Raw genomic sequence first — 15,265 nt, forward strand, 5'->3', positions numbered from 1 at the left:
ACCCTGGTTCGTACTATATTCTCTTTTCTTTCCCCCAGCCTAGTGTTGTTCCAGCATCGAGTGGATGCTTGGTGTCTCCCATCTGTAAGGATCGCCATCCTTGTTCTGGCTACCCAGTGGCCCACCTAGACATTTTGAATGTTCTTTAAACCCCATTCAGATGATGTCCTGTGCAACTGATTGGGCCCCCAGAGCTATAGAACAATCTATAGGCGGCTCAGCTGTGTGGACAGCGGCCATCCCACACTCACAGACTTCTGCCCCACCTGCCACACCCCCCACCATGCCCCCCCAGGTTTTCCTCACTGAGCCACGCCCCTCATCCCCCCAACCAAGGAATTTTTAAACCTTCTCTGCTTTTCCTAACATGATAGTCCACATCTCACTCTTTCTCAAAAGATGGCCATGCCTCTTCCTTCATAGAGAAAAGAAAAGGAACTCCCACAGCTCTGAAGTGCAGACTTCACTGTAGACTTAACTGTACCCTCTGTTCTTCTGCCTCATGGCCCAAAAGAAGAGTTTCCTTCTCCTATTTGGGTCTGGCCTGTCTCTCCATCTGGATCCCAGCCCCGCTGCCTTCCTAAGTACCTCATTCTTCCAATTATGCTCCCGCACTCCTGCTTCCTTCCCAGCATCATTTAAATAGACTTTGACTCTTCATTTCTCATGAAGACAAATAAAACACTCCCTAGAGGCCACTCCTACAACCTAGCTGCTGCCATGTCTCTCTTTTTCTTTTCACATCCAGATCTCTTGAAAGGGTTGTCTACACTCACTGCCTGTGTTCACTTGTAATGCCCCAGCTGTCTGGTGTCCACTCCCAGCCCTCGACTACGTCTGTTCCTGCCTCGTTTCCCACACACTTCCTCCTTTCCAAGTCCAGGGCATGTGTTTCACCTCCTCCCCAAACTGTCTGACATGACCACTCCTTCCTTACAGCGAAACCCTCCCCCAAGCTCCATTTCCTCCTGCTTCCCTGGCTTCTCATCCCTCTCGTGGGCTCCTCTTCTGCTGCCCTGGCATCTGTCCCCACAGCGTCCTCTTTTGCCACCAGCTCCCAGCTGGTCTCACTTTGTGCTGTGTCCATGGCCCTCTGTGTGCTGATGGCCCGGGCTGAAATCCACACTACTCGTCCTGGTGCGCATCTGCTGACCTGGCCTCTGGGGACCCCTCTGTCCTCCAATTTCCCACCATGCTCCAACCATAGGGGCCTCTTTTCTCTTCCTTCACCGCCTGCCCTGCACACCCTGCCTCCTTCTGGTTCTCCAGCGAGGCCTTCCCCAACAGCCCAGTCTTCAGGAACCTTTCTGCTGCTCTCCCTACATAAAGTCTGTGCGTAGCATTTGTTGTTTGTTCCTGTACTGGGTAATCGTCTTTCCCCCCTGCCCGGTGGAATAGAAGCTTTGTGAGCATCTGGTTCAGGGGAGACAGGTAGTGAGTGCTCCGTAAACATTTGCTGACTCAGTGGATGGCGCTCGCAGATCTCTCTTCGGCTCAGTCCACACTTCGGAGTTCCCGAGCCACATATCCTGGTGCCTACGGCCTTCTCCTCACCAATGCCCACGTGGATGCTCCTTCCCTTCTTGCTTCTTTCTCCTCCCTTCAGAGCCTTGGGCCCCTCCTGCTCCCCTGTCTTGGTGAAGGTCGCTGCCAGCCAGGGGCCCAGAGATGCGTCACGCTTGCCTCCTCCACATGCCTCGTTCTGTCTGTTCTGCCCCCAAATACATCTTAAACCACCCACTTCTCTCCCTGCCCCACCGCACCTTTCGTAGTCAGGCCATCATTCCCCCCCTACACAACTCCAGCAGCTTCCAGACTCCTGTCCCCATTATGTAACCAGAGTGATCGTTCAGAAACCAAACATGATCCTGTTTCCACCACCCCGTCACAGCCAGTCCACGGTGCCCATTATTAAAAGGTAAGCTTCTTAATGAGTCACGAAAGCACCTTTAGAACCTGGCCCCGGGCCAGCGCTCCAGCTTTATTTTTCAGCAGTCTACCCCTAGAGTTCTTGTCCTCGTGAACTATTGTACTCCCTGAACAAGCCTTGCACCCTTGTTGGGGAATTTGTAAATGCCATTCCTGGTGCCTGGACCACAGGTCATGTTCCCTAGCCCGCATCCGTGCCGCTTTGCCCGGCTGGCTGCCGCTAACCCCTCTCCCGCCCCAGATATGCTTAGGAGACCCTTTTCCTTCAGGAAGCCTTCCCTCACCTCTCAGGGTGGGTGGACACTGCGGCTACATGTCTCAGAGCCCTTTGTGCCCTCCTCTATCCCCTTTTTACTGTATCTTTGCCTCCCAGAGACACAACCCCTTAGAGCCCAGAAACACTTGCCGTGCAAGTGAATGAGAAGGAAGAAGGACCCAAGGCCACTCAGCTGGTTAGGTGAGAGCCGGGTAGAACTAGGCTTTCAGATTTCCTTGTCCCCCTAGGTTTCTTGTGCGACCAGTGTTAGTTCTTTCTTTACTACAACCAGGCAGGCTTGAAGTCTGTCTCCTATTCCACCATACACTCACCATTTTTAGCCTAATTCTTTGAGCTCCTCCAGACTGCACTGGACTGGTTCTTCCCATGCAATCTCTTTGTGGATTGAGATTGCTTCCATTAATTTGGTGTTTACCACATTTAGTCTTGTTTGCCATATAAAAATGATAATCCCTGATGCTCATGAGGATTTTTTCATCTCTTTGATTTTAAAGTCGTTCCATAAGGCAGCGGGATGGGTGAACACTGATACCGTTTTAGAACAAGGGAAGCAGGACGGCTGTAGGAGAGTCTTGCTTTAATAATCAACTCCAGAATGACAGTTAAACCTTATTAAGGTCAAATGACCTTTTGCAGAGTGTCTGAGCTTTCTAAATGAGCCACAGCATTGAGTTCTGGTTAATTTTTATAACTTTTTTAATAGGACACCTCAGCGCTGTTATAAACCTTGTTAATTAAGCAATAATCTCAAATGCTCCCTCGCAGAGGGAGACATTCCCGGCAAGTGCAGGTGATTAATATTTAGAGTCTAACAAAGCCTTTTAATCAACCTGAGGGGCCGTGCAGTGCTCTTGCCCCCAGAACACGAGAACGGTTGGGATTCTGGGGAGGACTCCCGTAAACCTTTCTCCATTCACCCCTTTCTCTTCCTGCCAGGGCTCCGAGGGCCATCACATCTACCCTCCTTCTCTCTCCTCAGCCTCTTTCCCACCTTTCTGGCTTCCAGACAGCTAAAGAGGTAGCACTGGAAGAATCTTCTTGAATTATGGGGTTTGCCATCCTGTTTTCACAGATGGTAAACTTGAGACCCAGAGGGGTTGGTTCCCACTTAGAGGTTGCACAACAACTAGGGAAAGAGCCAGAATCGAACCCCTGAACTTCAAAGTGGTTCTCAGCACAAGTTGCCTCCCTCATTTGATTCAGGTTCCAGCAAAGTCGCTGTTAATGTCTGCTTCCTCCCGACCCAGGGCTGGAGATGGAATGTCCGGGCCTTCCTGTCTGTGGGAGAGACACTGGTCACGGTTTTATTAGACTGTAGTCAGTGCTTTGAGAGAGAGTAAGCTAGCGGGAGCTCAGAGGCTGTCAGCAGGGTGGGGTCTCCCAGCTCAGTCTGGGATGTCCCCAGAAGGCTGAATCTGGAAGGATGAGTAAGGTTTTAGGGCACCAAAGGTTGGAGCCAGGCTAATCCGGGAAAAGATGATCACAGGCGCTGATTTGTGGGATAGCCTGGAGGGGGAGGGAATTGCAGGTGAACCCAGCAGAAGGCAGGACTGGAGCCAGACGGGGCCTCCTACCTTCTTGTTTCAGTCCCTGTGGAAAGTCCAAGACAAGATGAAGTGGAGATTAGTGGGCTCTGAGTGGTCAGGGAACAGTGGACGTCAACCGAAAGCTTTTAAAGTCTTTTCTTTGCAAACCCCTTCTCGGGAGTGGGGTGGGGGGGAGGTGTGGCAGCAGACCAGGGTCCCTGGACACAGAGAACGCCTCCAGCGCTTGCCCCAGCAGTGTGGATGGCACCAGGAAGCAGGCTGGCCACACACCCAGGAAGGGCTTGGCACTGGGGGTGGCAGCCGCGGCCTGTGCCTGTACTCACCCCCTTTCTGCAGGCCTCTGCCTTCTCTCACACCAGTGGAGGGTCAGCACGGGGTAGGCCCTGCAATCCCTCGGAGCGTGACATGCTGCATCTCTAGTAGGACTGCCTATTGTGGGCTGGGCTGGTAGACGAGATTTTGTTTATCTTCCATTGCCATTCTGTAAGAGTGGGTCGTGGTTCCTGTCTCAGAGGTCAGGAAGCGCAGATTCAAAGTAGTTAAAATTCTTGCCCATGATTATGTACCCCAGGGGCACATTCCCGATGCACGCCTCCAGTCCCCTCACATCCTCTGAGGTTTCCCTGGGAAAGTAGTCACTCATTCACTTCACATAAATTCGCTTAACCTTGCCCCTCCGCAGGCACTGTGCTAGGCCCTGGGAACGAGCAGTTGTGGTGCATAAGAGACTTATAACAGCCCCACGGAGGCGTAGCACTCCTTACGGTTTGAGGAAGGCTTGCAAAATGTTGATCTCCTATGTTCCATCACAGCCTGAAAAAAGATAACCTGTGGCTTGTCATCCTTGGTTATTAGGTGAGGAATTTAGGGCAGTGATTTGCCTCAGGTCCCCGGGCTAGGAAGTGGGCTGAAGTCAGGCTCGTCAGACCACGTCGGAGGCTTGCTCTCGGCTTCATCACACCGCAGATGTCAGACTCCGTAAGAGTGGCCATCCTCAGCCTCAGTACTAATGACCACGATGAGACGCCAGTTCACACCCACCAGGCGGTCAGAACCTTAATAACCTCACAGTGTCAGGTGCTTTTGAGGATACAGGGCAACCCATGCTTGCATATGCTTCTGTTAGGGCCAGCACAACCGCTTTGGAAAACAGTTCACCGGGTACCATCTAGCAAAGCTGAGCATGCACACGCCCTAGCATTGGGCAGCTCCGCACGGAGGCCGGTGCTGGGTATCCACCTGCGCGTGCGCTCCACGAGACATGCGCCGGGGTGTTCGTGATTGCAGAACACTGGAAACCATCCAGGTCTCCACTGACCATAAAATGGATCAGCAAATGGTGGAGTAGTCCTTTCAAGAGCGTACTGCCCTCCAGTGAAAATGAATGAGCTGCAGCTGCCCACTTCCACTCGGGTAAATTACGAAATGTTGAGTGAAAAACAGAAAGTCAGAAAGATATTTGAGGTGTGGATACCCTTGTAAAAAAGTTAGGAAACAGGGAAGAGTAAACAATATGTCATTTAGGAATGTATACACATGTGATAAGATGAGAAGAAAAGAACAAATCCAGAAGAGTGCTTCCCTCTGGGGAGGTTGGGCTTGGGAGGGGACCCCAGGGGACCAATGATGTCTTATTAAGCTGGGTGGTAGGCACACGGATGTTGTATCCTAATTTTTAAAGGATAAACTTACAGTTTCTATCTATTCTTTTCTAAGTACACTTGTGATGAAAATTTTAAAATACAGCTGTGCCAGACACGAGAATTGGTGTTTGGGAGGGATGTCAGGAGGCCTATTTTCTTTTTGCCCCCTTAAAAGATTGTACTCCAATCCACCATTAATCCTTGGCCGTCTTGTTTCTTTCCCCTGTCTAGAGTGTTTGTATGACAGAATAGCACAAGAAACTGTGGATGAAACTGAAATTGCACAGAGACTCTCCAAAGTCAACAAGTACATCTGTGAAAAAATCATGGATATCAATAAATCCTGTAAAAATGAAGAACGAAGGGAAGCAAAATACAATTTGCAATAAACTTTGGATTTTTCATAAAGCCTTATCGTTTTTCCTTGCGTGGCTTGTGATTTGCGGGCGATGGTGCTGTCCAGATCAGACCCAACCGTGCATGGTGGGATGCGGGCAGGGAGCCAGCAGGTTTCCAGGGTCATCGACTTGCCCTGAACTTGGACTCCCCATTCCAAAGAAGTCAGACGGATTTGCTGAGACTCAGGCAGCAACATGGCGCCAGCGTCATTCTGGGGATGGGGAAAGTACTGTCTTTTCGGAGGGGGATAAAGTGTCTCTGAGTTGCCTATCACTTGACTGAGAATTTGAACTAATATTTTTACCATTCAAGGACTTCTATCTCTGTTCCTCTATTTTGTTCTATAATAAAGCCTCATTAATTCTTTGATGTAGACAATCATTATCCTCATTTATTTAAGGATATCAAGTGTACAGAGGAGGTGACCAGTGTCCTTTGAGGGGCGGAACATTCAGGCTGAAAGCAAGAAAATTCATAAGGGGTGTGGTTGCTGTCTGCAGATCCAAAGGGCTGTCTCGAAACCAAATTACTTTCTCGTACTTCAAAGAACAGATCTAAGACCAGACGCCCTTTTCACTCAAGATGATCTGAGATCCAGCTTCCTTGATAAGTTGAATCCATCTCTGTAAAAGGGTATAGGGGGTGGTAATGTGAGAAGTGGTCCGACGTTACCTTCACGAAGTAGGGGGCAATGTCACCCCGTGTCAGTTCGTTTATCCTTTTATATCTCAAATGATCTTTCAAGTTACATAATTTTTATCTCACTCAGCAACTGCTTCACTAAGGTGCCTGGTGCACAATCTGGCAAACCACATTCGATCTTCCTGTTGATTTGCACTTTCTGTAATGCCTGTGAAGTCAGCATGGTGTATTGGAAATGACAAGGGTTTGGGGCTGAGCGCCTGGGTTCCAAGCCTGGCTTCCCTGCTTGCTTTGGGCTTAACCTAATCTCTTGAGTTTCCGTTTTCTGTTCCATAAAAAGGAGATGATATCTACCTTACAGAGTTGCTATAAGAATTCTTTACGTATATATAAAGTGTTCAATAAATGTTGCCGATTATTATTTTCTTCATTTCTGGTTATTGGCTTTTAGGCATTGGTTGAAAAACTTGGGCCTCTGTTTTCTCTAATGCTTGATCCACCAGACCACTGAAGGTCTATAAGCCAAAGGTCACGGTCACTGGGTTAAGTAGGGGAGGTGGCTACGTCTTTGAGGACTTTTATTTTAGTAAATAAAAGAATCCTTTGTAATGTGAAATACCGTATGCTTGATAACAAAATGTGTAGATGTGAATTTCCTTTTACGGCATTTCCCCAACTTTCCACAAACTAGCAGTGCGATCTTGGGCTGGCTGCTTAACTTCTCAGAGTCCTTATCAATATAATGAGGAAAATAATGTCTACCTCACAGGCTGTATGGATAATTAAATAATAACAGATAATATATGTCAGGACTTTTGTAAGTGTTTAACACAGTTTAACTCGTTTCATGAGTAAAGTTTGTGACACTTGGTAGCAGTGTTTGATTAATTCATGCTATTAAAATGGGTTCATTTCAAAGGCGTGGGCACGAATAGTGTGGAATGTATGAGAGACTGGGGAAAAGTATGCGTTATTCTTGAGCTCATCGCCTTTTCTCCCTAACCACGGCGGCGACCCAGACACCCAAAAGCTCTGTGTTTTCCTTCAAAGACTATTACCATATGGTACCCACTTTATAGGTGCTTTTAGGTTGGTGGGGGAAATAGTCGTGGAAATACATTTTAAAACGTTATAAGAGATGTGAAAGTGCTTTGTGTAATGTATATTGCCTATAGTAGGGACAGACCAGGGTGTGAAAGATTCTGGAATCTGCGTTCAAATCCTGACTTTACCCCCTCTGGCAAGGTCTTTTGAGCTCTCTGGGGCTCATTTCTTTTAAAGTGGAGATAATGATCCCTAACTCAGGGTTGTTGTGAAGAGTACTCCAGGTAATATCTGGGAAAAGGGCTCTGGAAATCTCAAAGAACCACACAGATGTTAGTTACTTTTAGCTTAGAAGGCAGAATAAAGTCAAAAGTAGGTGTGACAAGGAAGGACATAGAACCAATTCTGATGGGAAATCAGGAGAGATTCATAGCCTACTTAGACTGAAAGGGTTTTGAGCCCCTCTTGTGTACCCAGTGCCCTGTTACTATCATACAGGGGCAGGACCATCATTCCTGTACCTGCACAAGTGAAGAAACAGGTTCAAAAAAAGTGTGTGTGGGGGGGGTGCTAAATAGCATGTTGGCCAACGTCTCAGATTTGTCAGCAGTGAAGTCAGGTCAGAATCCAGGTCTGTGCACAAACCCCCTTGTCACCTCCTCCCTGAAAGGTGAGTGGGATGTTAAGGCCTGACTGAGACTCTAGGACTGTAATTTCAGGGTATATTTAGAGAGACCCAACCTCCGTAACCAGTGGAAATCAGTCTCATTAATTGAAGCCACTGAAGGAACTATAGTACCATTTAAAAGGATTCACAATTTTATTACAGATACATAGACAAAACTCAAATCATTTGGTGTGGTAGAGAGTTTCCAAACATGTCCAATATTAAGAATTTGCTGAGGCTTAAATTACAGACTTCTGGGCTGTGGCTTAGTGAGCTCAAGTCAAGAAGTTTGAGATGGGGCTGGGGCTGTGTATTTGAACACAAGCACCTCTCTTGAGCAGTATCAGTCCAGTAGAAGTCATTCAACGACCTGCTTTACTGGAGGAACAAGAGTGTTTCCTACATAAAAAAACGTGCTCCTTCTCCAGTACCTGAGGATGCCTGAAACAGAGTAAATTTCCTTTTTAGTAGCTGAGGCTCCACCCCCAAAACTTGTTCCGAGTCACTCTTTCCTGATCACGGAGTGCTGAGCCGTTGGACTAGATGCAGGTGACTTTCATTTTAGGCCCCAATGAGCATCCCCTCCCTTTCATACTTAGGTTCTTTCTTTTCGATTCCTGTGACAGGCCGGTGAGCTGTGGAGGACAGGACAGTCAGGTCTCAGTTGGCAGAGCCTGGATGGATGGAGTTTGGGCACTGTCTTCACAAGTCCTGGCAACAAGTTCTTGGTTACCAGATGAAACGGAAAGATGTGGCTTGTTTTTATTTTCTGCCAATGGAACGTGTGTGAGTGACCGTTCTGTGCCTGTGGACTTCTTGGGTGCATTTCAAATTATGACTTGCTTTTGTAGTTATAAAGAAATAAAAGCCACTTCATAGACATTTTTGGGAAAACGTTTCAAATTGGGCTACTACAAGCATTGCGATGTATCTCTTGTAGTCTCTTTTTCAAGGCCTGAGTGTGTATTTTGCATACCTGTGATCATAGCCTATTATCAGGTTTGCAGCCTTCCCTTTCCATTTATCGTGTTTCCCTGCTGCTCCGTGAAATGTGACCGTCCATTCCAACATCCACCAAGTTGACGGACGTCAAGCTATAGTGGAGGAAGCCATCTGCTGGGCTGTGGGGCTAAGGTGGAGGGCTGCCAGCTCCTGAGGGAGGCCCGCTGCCCGCACGGTCCAGGGCAGGAGGCAGGGAGAGCCTGAGTCTAGAGGTCCCCACATTCGAGTTCGTTTCCCGAGACTCGCACCGACTGCCTCACGTGACCTGAGTTCCGTCCTCTTTCTGAATGCCAGCTTCTTCATTTGCAAAATGGAGGAAATAATGTCTCATCATGGGGTTGTTAGAAGGACTGAGAATGTAATTAAAGCACCAGGCCGGAGTGGACAAAGGGCCACCAGGATGAGAGCTGGCATTCTTCTCCTCTTCTCTTCCCACGACCATTTAAGTCCTCCCCAAGTGCCCCGGTCCAGTCTCCAGCCTACTCTGACCTCTTACATGGTGACCTTGGCTTTCACACCTGCTTTTGGCCCTCCAGACAGCTTGTGCTTATCCCACAGCACTTGGTGCTCCTGGGCTTTTCCTTGTGCACAACAAGCAGGCCCCTCCCCGCCTTCTGGCTCCCCTCGCCAACCTTGACCCTAGCGCCACCACCCAGCTGCCCATTTGCCCTTCCTTGTCCTTTAGGTTATTTATAAACAAAACTCAGGGGAGGGTTTCTTGTGTGCACAGTTGTTTGTTTTGTTTTGTTTTTTCCCTTTATATTTTCTATCATTTTCTTAAGGTCGTTTTACTGGAGTCAAAAGGAATGACTTTTTTTTATCAGTCTTGATACATATAATGAGTGTGACCATGTTTTAAATTATTTTGCCGCCTTACTAGGTGAAAACTAGTACCTCATTATATTTTCTTTGATTATTTCTGAGATTACACATTTCCCCAGAGTATGGTTTCTTGCTTTCAGAAAACAAAGCCTTAACTTGTGAGCATTTCCAGCAGAATCTATTTCATTTTCATTTTCTGTGTTTAGTTTTCTCTGGACAAATGTGTTTACCTTGGGCATATAATTTTTACTTTTATATCTGTAAAGAGACATGTCAACAGATACTTTCATCCCCTCTTTTGAAGGAATTGATCAGTTTGTGCCAAACAGCTTCATAGGCTTGTGGAACTTCTGGGTCAAAAGTGCAGTTGGAGGGGCGCCTGGGTGGCTCAGTGGATTAAGCCACTGCCTTCTGCTCAGGTCATGATCTCAGGGTCCTGGGATCGAGTCCCGCATCGGGCTCTCTGCTCAGCGGGAGCCTGTTTCCCTCTCTCTCTCTGCCTGCCTCTCAGCCTACTTGTGATCTCTCTCTCTGTCAAATAAATAAATAAATAAAAATCTTAAAAAAAAAAAAGTGCCTTTGGAGGTCCTCTATCCAGATCTCCTATCCACTACAAGCAAATGCCTTTCTAGACCATTCCTGAACATCTCCAGGCATGGGAGTCATCTTCCTACCCAAGAGTTCATCCAGTTATTGCTGTCACCGAGATGTTCTGTTGAACTAAAAATCTACTTCCCTAAGACTTCTAAGGTCATTCACATTCTCTCTCTGAAGTCACAAGAACACTTCTCCTCATAGCCCTTTTGCTGAGTTGAATGTGGCAATTTATGACTCTTCACCAACTAATAAGTAGTTCAAATTCCGTTTTACCATTTTCACATGAGGGAAGCTGTCCAGGAAAGAGGGGGGCTTCTGGACTTAGACAGCCCTATGTTCAAATTCTGACCACCACTGCCTCGTATGTGACCTTGAGCAAGTGCTTAACCTCTCTTAGCTTCAGTTTTCTCATTTTTAAAATGGGAACCTATTATCTACTCGCCAGATGTATGAAGGGCTACATAATAAGATAATGTGAGTAAAGCAGCAAGCCAATCAAAATCTCTCAAAATCCTAAGACTTTTTTTTAAAGATTTTATTTATTTATTTGACAGACAAAGATCACAAGCAGGCAGAGAGGCGGGCAGAGAGAGAGGAAGGGAAGCAGGTTCCCTGATGAGCAGGGAACCTGATGCGGGACCCTGGGATCATGACCTGAGCCGAAGGCAGACGCTTAACCACCTGAACCATCCAGGCATCCCAATCCTAAGACTTCTGACCATCCTGCTTACTCTTCTATGATTGTGTCCCTAGAAGATAGGGTTCAAGACCAGGCAGGCTCTTTAGGAAGGGTCTGAGTGGCACTAACTAGAGAAGGTTGTCACCTCTTCTGCTAACATATCTCTGTCAATGTGGCCTACGCCTGAACTAGCATCTCCTGTGATAGAATTGTCTCCAGTGGAGTGTATGGCCACCAAGCTTTCCCCTGCTTTTTCTCTTTTGCTAACACAGCCCTTGAGCTCACAGTGTTATAAAAGGAGCATGGGTCTTGGAGCCAGAGAAATTAACACAAAATTCAGATCCTGACTTCAGTCTTTGTTGGATTAGAGGAAATTGGTCCAGACTATAATGTCCCCACCTTGTCCTTTATGCAGTTGTTGTGGGGATCATACTGGCCTGCTACAAGGGCAGATCTATAGTCCCTGCCATCCCAGTTCCAGGCTTCAGAATAGTGCTCCTTTGTGTTCCCTTTTTCCTTTTAGCAGCTCTTTATATCACACACACACACACACACACACACACACACACACACACACACACACCCATTCAAGTGCGTGTGGGTTTTTAAAAAAATTTTATCTATTTATTTGAGAGAGAGAAAGAGTATGAGCAGGGGTGGGGGGTGGGCAGAGAGACAAACAGATTCCCCGCTGAGCAGGGAGTTCAGACACAGGACTCCATCCCAGGACCCTGAGATCATAACCTAAGTCAAAGGCAATGCTTAACCAACTGAGCCACCCAGGCACCCGTCAAATCTGTGTTCTTAGGTATATTTCTTAAAGGAAATACAGGACTTTGCATTTATTCCTCTTCCATTTCATCTGTTGGTTTCAGCCCAACATTCCAGCTGGTTGAGATCTTCTTTTCCATTTGTGTTTAAAATACAAAACAGAATTTGAGGAAAACCAAAGCCAAGAAAGAAAATCCAGCCATAATCCCAAGAACCAAGCCCAACTGCATGTCGATCCTGGGAGCCCCTCCTGTCTGTCCATGGGCAGCACCTCTTTGTTCCCAGTGACTGGCCAGTCTCCCGTGATCCTGCCTTGCTCATCCAACATCATGTGGCCAACATTTCCTCCTCTGCTGCCCGATTTGCATAGCTACCATTTTAATGCCCTTCCTGGTATCGGGCTGTGATTACCTTCTTATCTCTTGTGTGTGTTTTGCTGTCTCTAGTGTCTTGCTATTAGAGATAATGCTGCCATGATCGTTTATGGTTGTTTGTTTCTTAAATTCCCAGGACTCAGCTAATTGGGTTAAAGGGCAAGGACATTTTGTAGTCCTTCCCATGTGTTGTATTGCTTTCCAAAAGGTTCAGCCGTGTCTCGAGCAGGGCAGACATGCATGTGTTTTAGGAATTTTTAAAGAAGCATGGTGAATTAGCTTTCTATAGAGATGTACTTCTTCAACTCCTTTCTAGGCTAATTGTCTGGCATGCATTTGGGTATGTGAGATCCTTACAGGTTTCGATTCTATTCTATGCCCTATCTCCCAGTTTTGTGGTATATATGTATGATCTTTTGCGTCCTAACCAAATTATCGAAAATAATGCTTAGTTCAGTGAAAAGCAAAGAGCCACGTGGTCCTCCACTAAAGACCCTCTTCTCGTCACCAATCAGCCTTTTCTGAACTAGGTTATTCTAGTAGCTGGGATTCCTCCATCTGGTGAGATCACGTAACGGCTCTGAGATGTGGCATTTGAGCTTCCACCTGAAGGGTGAGAATGGCTGTCAGCTGACCATTTGTCTGTCGGTCCATCCCTCCCTCTGTCCATTTTACATATGCTGTACGTCTAGCCTGTGCCCAGCACTCTGACAGGCGCTGCTGCTCAGGTCTAAGCAGGGAGTCACACCTCAAGTGTGGCTCCAAAACCTGTGTTCTTTCCACTGTTCCAGAATGTACTGTTTTAGCCCCATCTGATCGGACAATGAGGAGATGGGCATTTATGTTTCATTAGAAAGGGGGGAGAGATTCCGTATTCTGCCTCACCGTCTGTACCCAGAAGTTTCCTCCCTCAGTGATTATGAAATTCATTCAGTCATTCGGCAAATAGTTATTGGGTGCCTACTGTGTGTCAGTCACTGGTCTAAATGTACAAAGGGCTTAAACTCTAGCAGAGGTGGAAAGGGATAGGGAGGAAGATGAACAGTAAATATAATAAATAAGAAAACTGCAGAAGGAAGTGAGTGCCCTGAGAAAAGGAAAAGCAGGGCGGAGTCAGGGAGACCGTGTGCAGTGAGCAGAAGGCTGGCCTGTCAGTGGGGCGCTAGGGGAGGCTCATCCAGACGGTGAAGGCTGCGCAGAGAGCCCAAGGTGCTGAGGTGGTCAGCACGGGGTGGGCAGCCCTGCAGGACCCTTACCGTGGGAGCTGGAGGGATCCCAGGGGTGGGAAGTGAGGGGCATTAAGTATGTCCTGTCTGCCTGGAGCCTCGGTTTGACTCAGACGGGAGGAAGGGAGTGGGGGAGAGGAGAAAGGGTGGATTTTGCCTGATACTTGGAGACACTGTATGTAGCAACCAGCAGGATCCTAGCATAGAAGAAGCATTCTCATGAAGAAAATGTAACAGGAGGCTTCAGAAAAGATGGGATCTTGAAGGAGGTGGTGGTGAAGAGTTCTCCCTCTGGATCCCTCCCTCTGATCTCTCCGGGAAGCTGGGGTCCCTTGCCCTGGATGGAGGTGGGGGAGCTGGGAGCTGGCTAGTTCTAGGTTTGAATCCATGTCCCCTCTCCTGCTACATGAGTCCCATGGGTTCCTGAGCTTCTGTTTCTACATCAGAAAAACAAGAACGGTAATTCTCACTCTGTAGTATTGTTGGGAGGACAAAATGAAGAAGCACACTAGCTAGCTCCTGACAGAAACTTGGGCCCTGGGGAGGCGCTCAGCTGCTGGTGCCCCAACGGCATGTGGAAGCAAAGGGATCCTTTCACTGATGCATCGTGTCATCAGACGTGGTGATAACGACGCCAGGCATCCTGACTAGCTTTGAGACCTGGCAAGCCGTGTGTGTGTGTGTGTGTGTGTGTGTGTGTGTGGTGTGTATCGGCCTCTTTTCTCCCCTGTGGTACAGCACCAAAAACACTGCCTCTGAGGGTTTGCTCTAGGATTTGGTGAAATCCCAAGTGAAAGTGTGTGAGCAGGAGCCTGGCCCTGGCTAAGTCCATGTCCTTTTGCTGGTGCAGCACCTCGGGTCCCTAGCAGGGCATGCACCTGTCGTCACCCTGGCAGGCCCAGCCCCCACCCTTTGCACAGTAAAGCTTGGAGAACCAGTTTATCTAATGAAGGATTATTTAGATGCTATAGATTATCAGCCTGTGTCTCAGCCCAGAGGTTTCTAAAAAGAGAGCAAAATGGTAGGTGCCAGCATGGGGGGCCTGGGTCTAGTGGACTGGGTGCTCGTCAGATGAATGAATGAGAGAATAAATGAATGGCTTAATTTTTATTATATTGGCGAATAATATAAAAGATGTTACTGCTTGTGATTCCTCATAGCAGTTCTCTGATATGTCTTTATTTCAAAGATAAGGAAACAGGCTATAAAGAAGAGTAATTTGAATTTCCTGAGTTACATAGTTAATGGATGGAACTTAAACCCAAGTGTCCCGAGGCAAGATCCAATGCTTTTCCCCTCTACCAGGGGTTCTAAAACTTCAGTCTGCTTCAGAGTTTCCTGCAGGGCTTGTTGAAACCCAGACCACAGGTCCCGCCCCAGAGTTTCCGATTCAACAGGTCGGGTGTGAGGCTCAGGAATTTACATTTCCATCCAGCTCTCAGGGTGACAGCCGTGCTGCTGACGTGGGGACCACGCTTTGAGAATCACTGGTCTACACGAAGGCACTTTTCCACATTATAATTATGATAAGTGGCATGTAATTACATCTTGGTGATTTCATACTAATGTGCCATGACCAGCAGGAGGTGTGGATTGAGGGCAGGAAGGATGGACGGAATGCCTGAGGCTCACAGCCAACTCAGCAG

At 47.6% G+C, this 15,265-nt stretch overlaps 2 protein-coding genes across 8 annotated transcripts in view; both read left to right on the plus strand.

Moving 5' to 3' along the window:
* BEND5 (BEN domain containing 5) overlaps positions 1-6,164 on the plus strand; it is a 48,220-nt gene extending 42,056 nt beyond the window's left edge. For 4 of the 6 annotated variants that reach the window (XM_032303314.1, XM_032303317.1, XM_032303318.1 and 1 more), the window contains one exon: positions 5,628-6,164. In XM_032303314.1, coding sequence (XP_032159205.1) covers positions 5,628-5,785 — 158 coding nt within the window. In that variant the 3' untranslated portion in view covers positions 5,786-6,164. Of the gene's footprint in view, positions 1-38; positions 1,919-5,627 lie in introns of those variants that run through there. The other 2 variants (XR_004276437.1, XM_032303315.1) reach the window with 2 other exon arrangements.
* AGBL4 (ATP/GTP binding protein like 4) overlaps positions 1-15,265 on the plus strand; it is a 1,622,967-nt gene that overhangs the window by 1,429,084 nt on the left and 178,618 nt on the right. The window lies entirely within an intron of this gene.

Source organism: Mustela erminea, chromosome 10 (genome assembly GCF_009829155.1).
Source record: "Mustela erminea isolate mMusErm1 chromosome 10, mMusErm1.Pri, whole genome shotgun sequence".
NCBI lineage: Eukaryota > Metazoa > Chordata > Mammalia > Carnivora > Mustelidae > Mustela > Mustela erminea.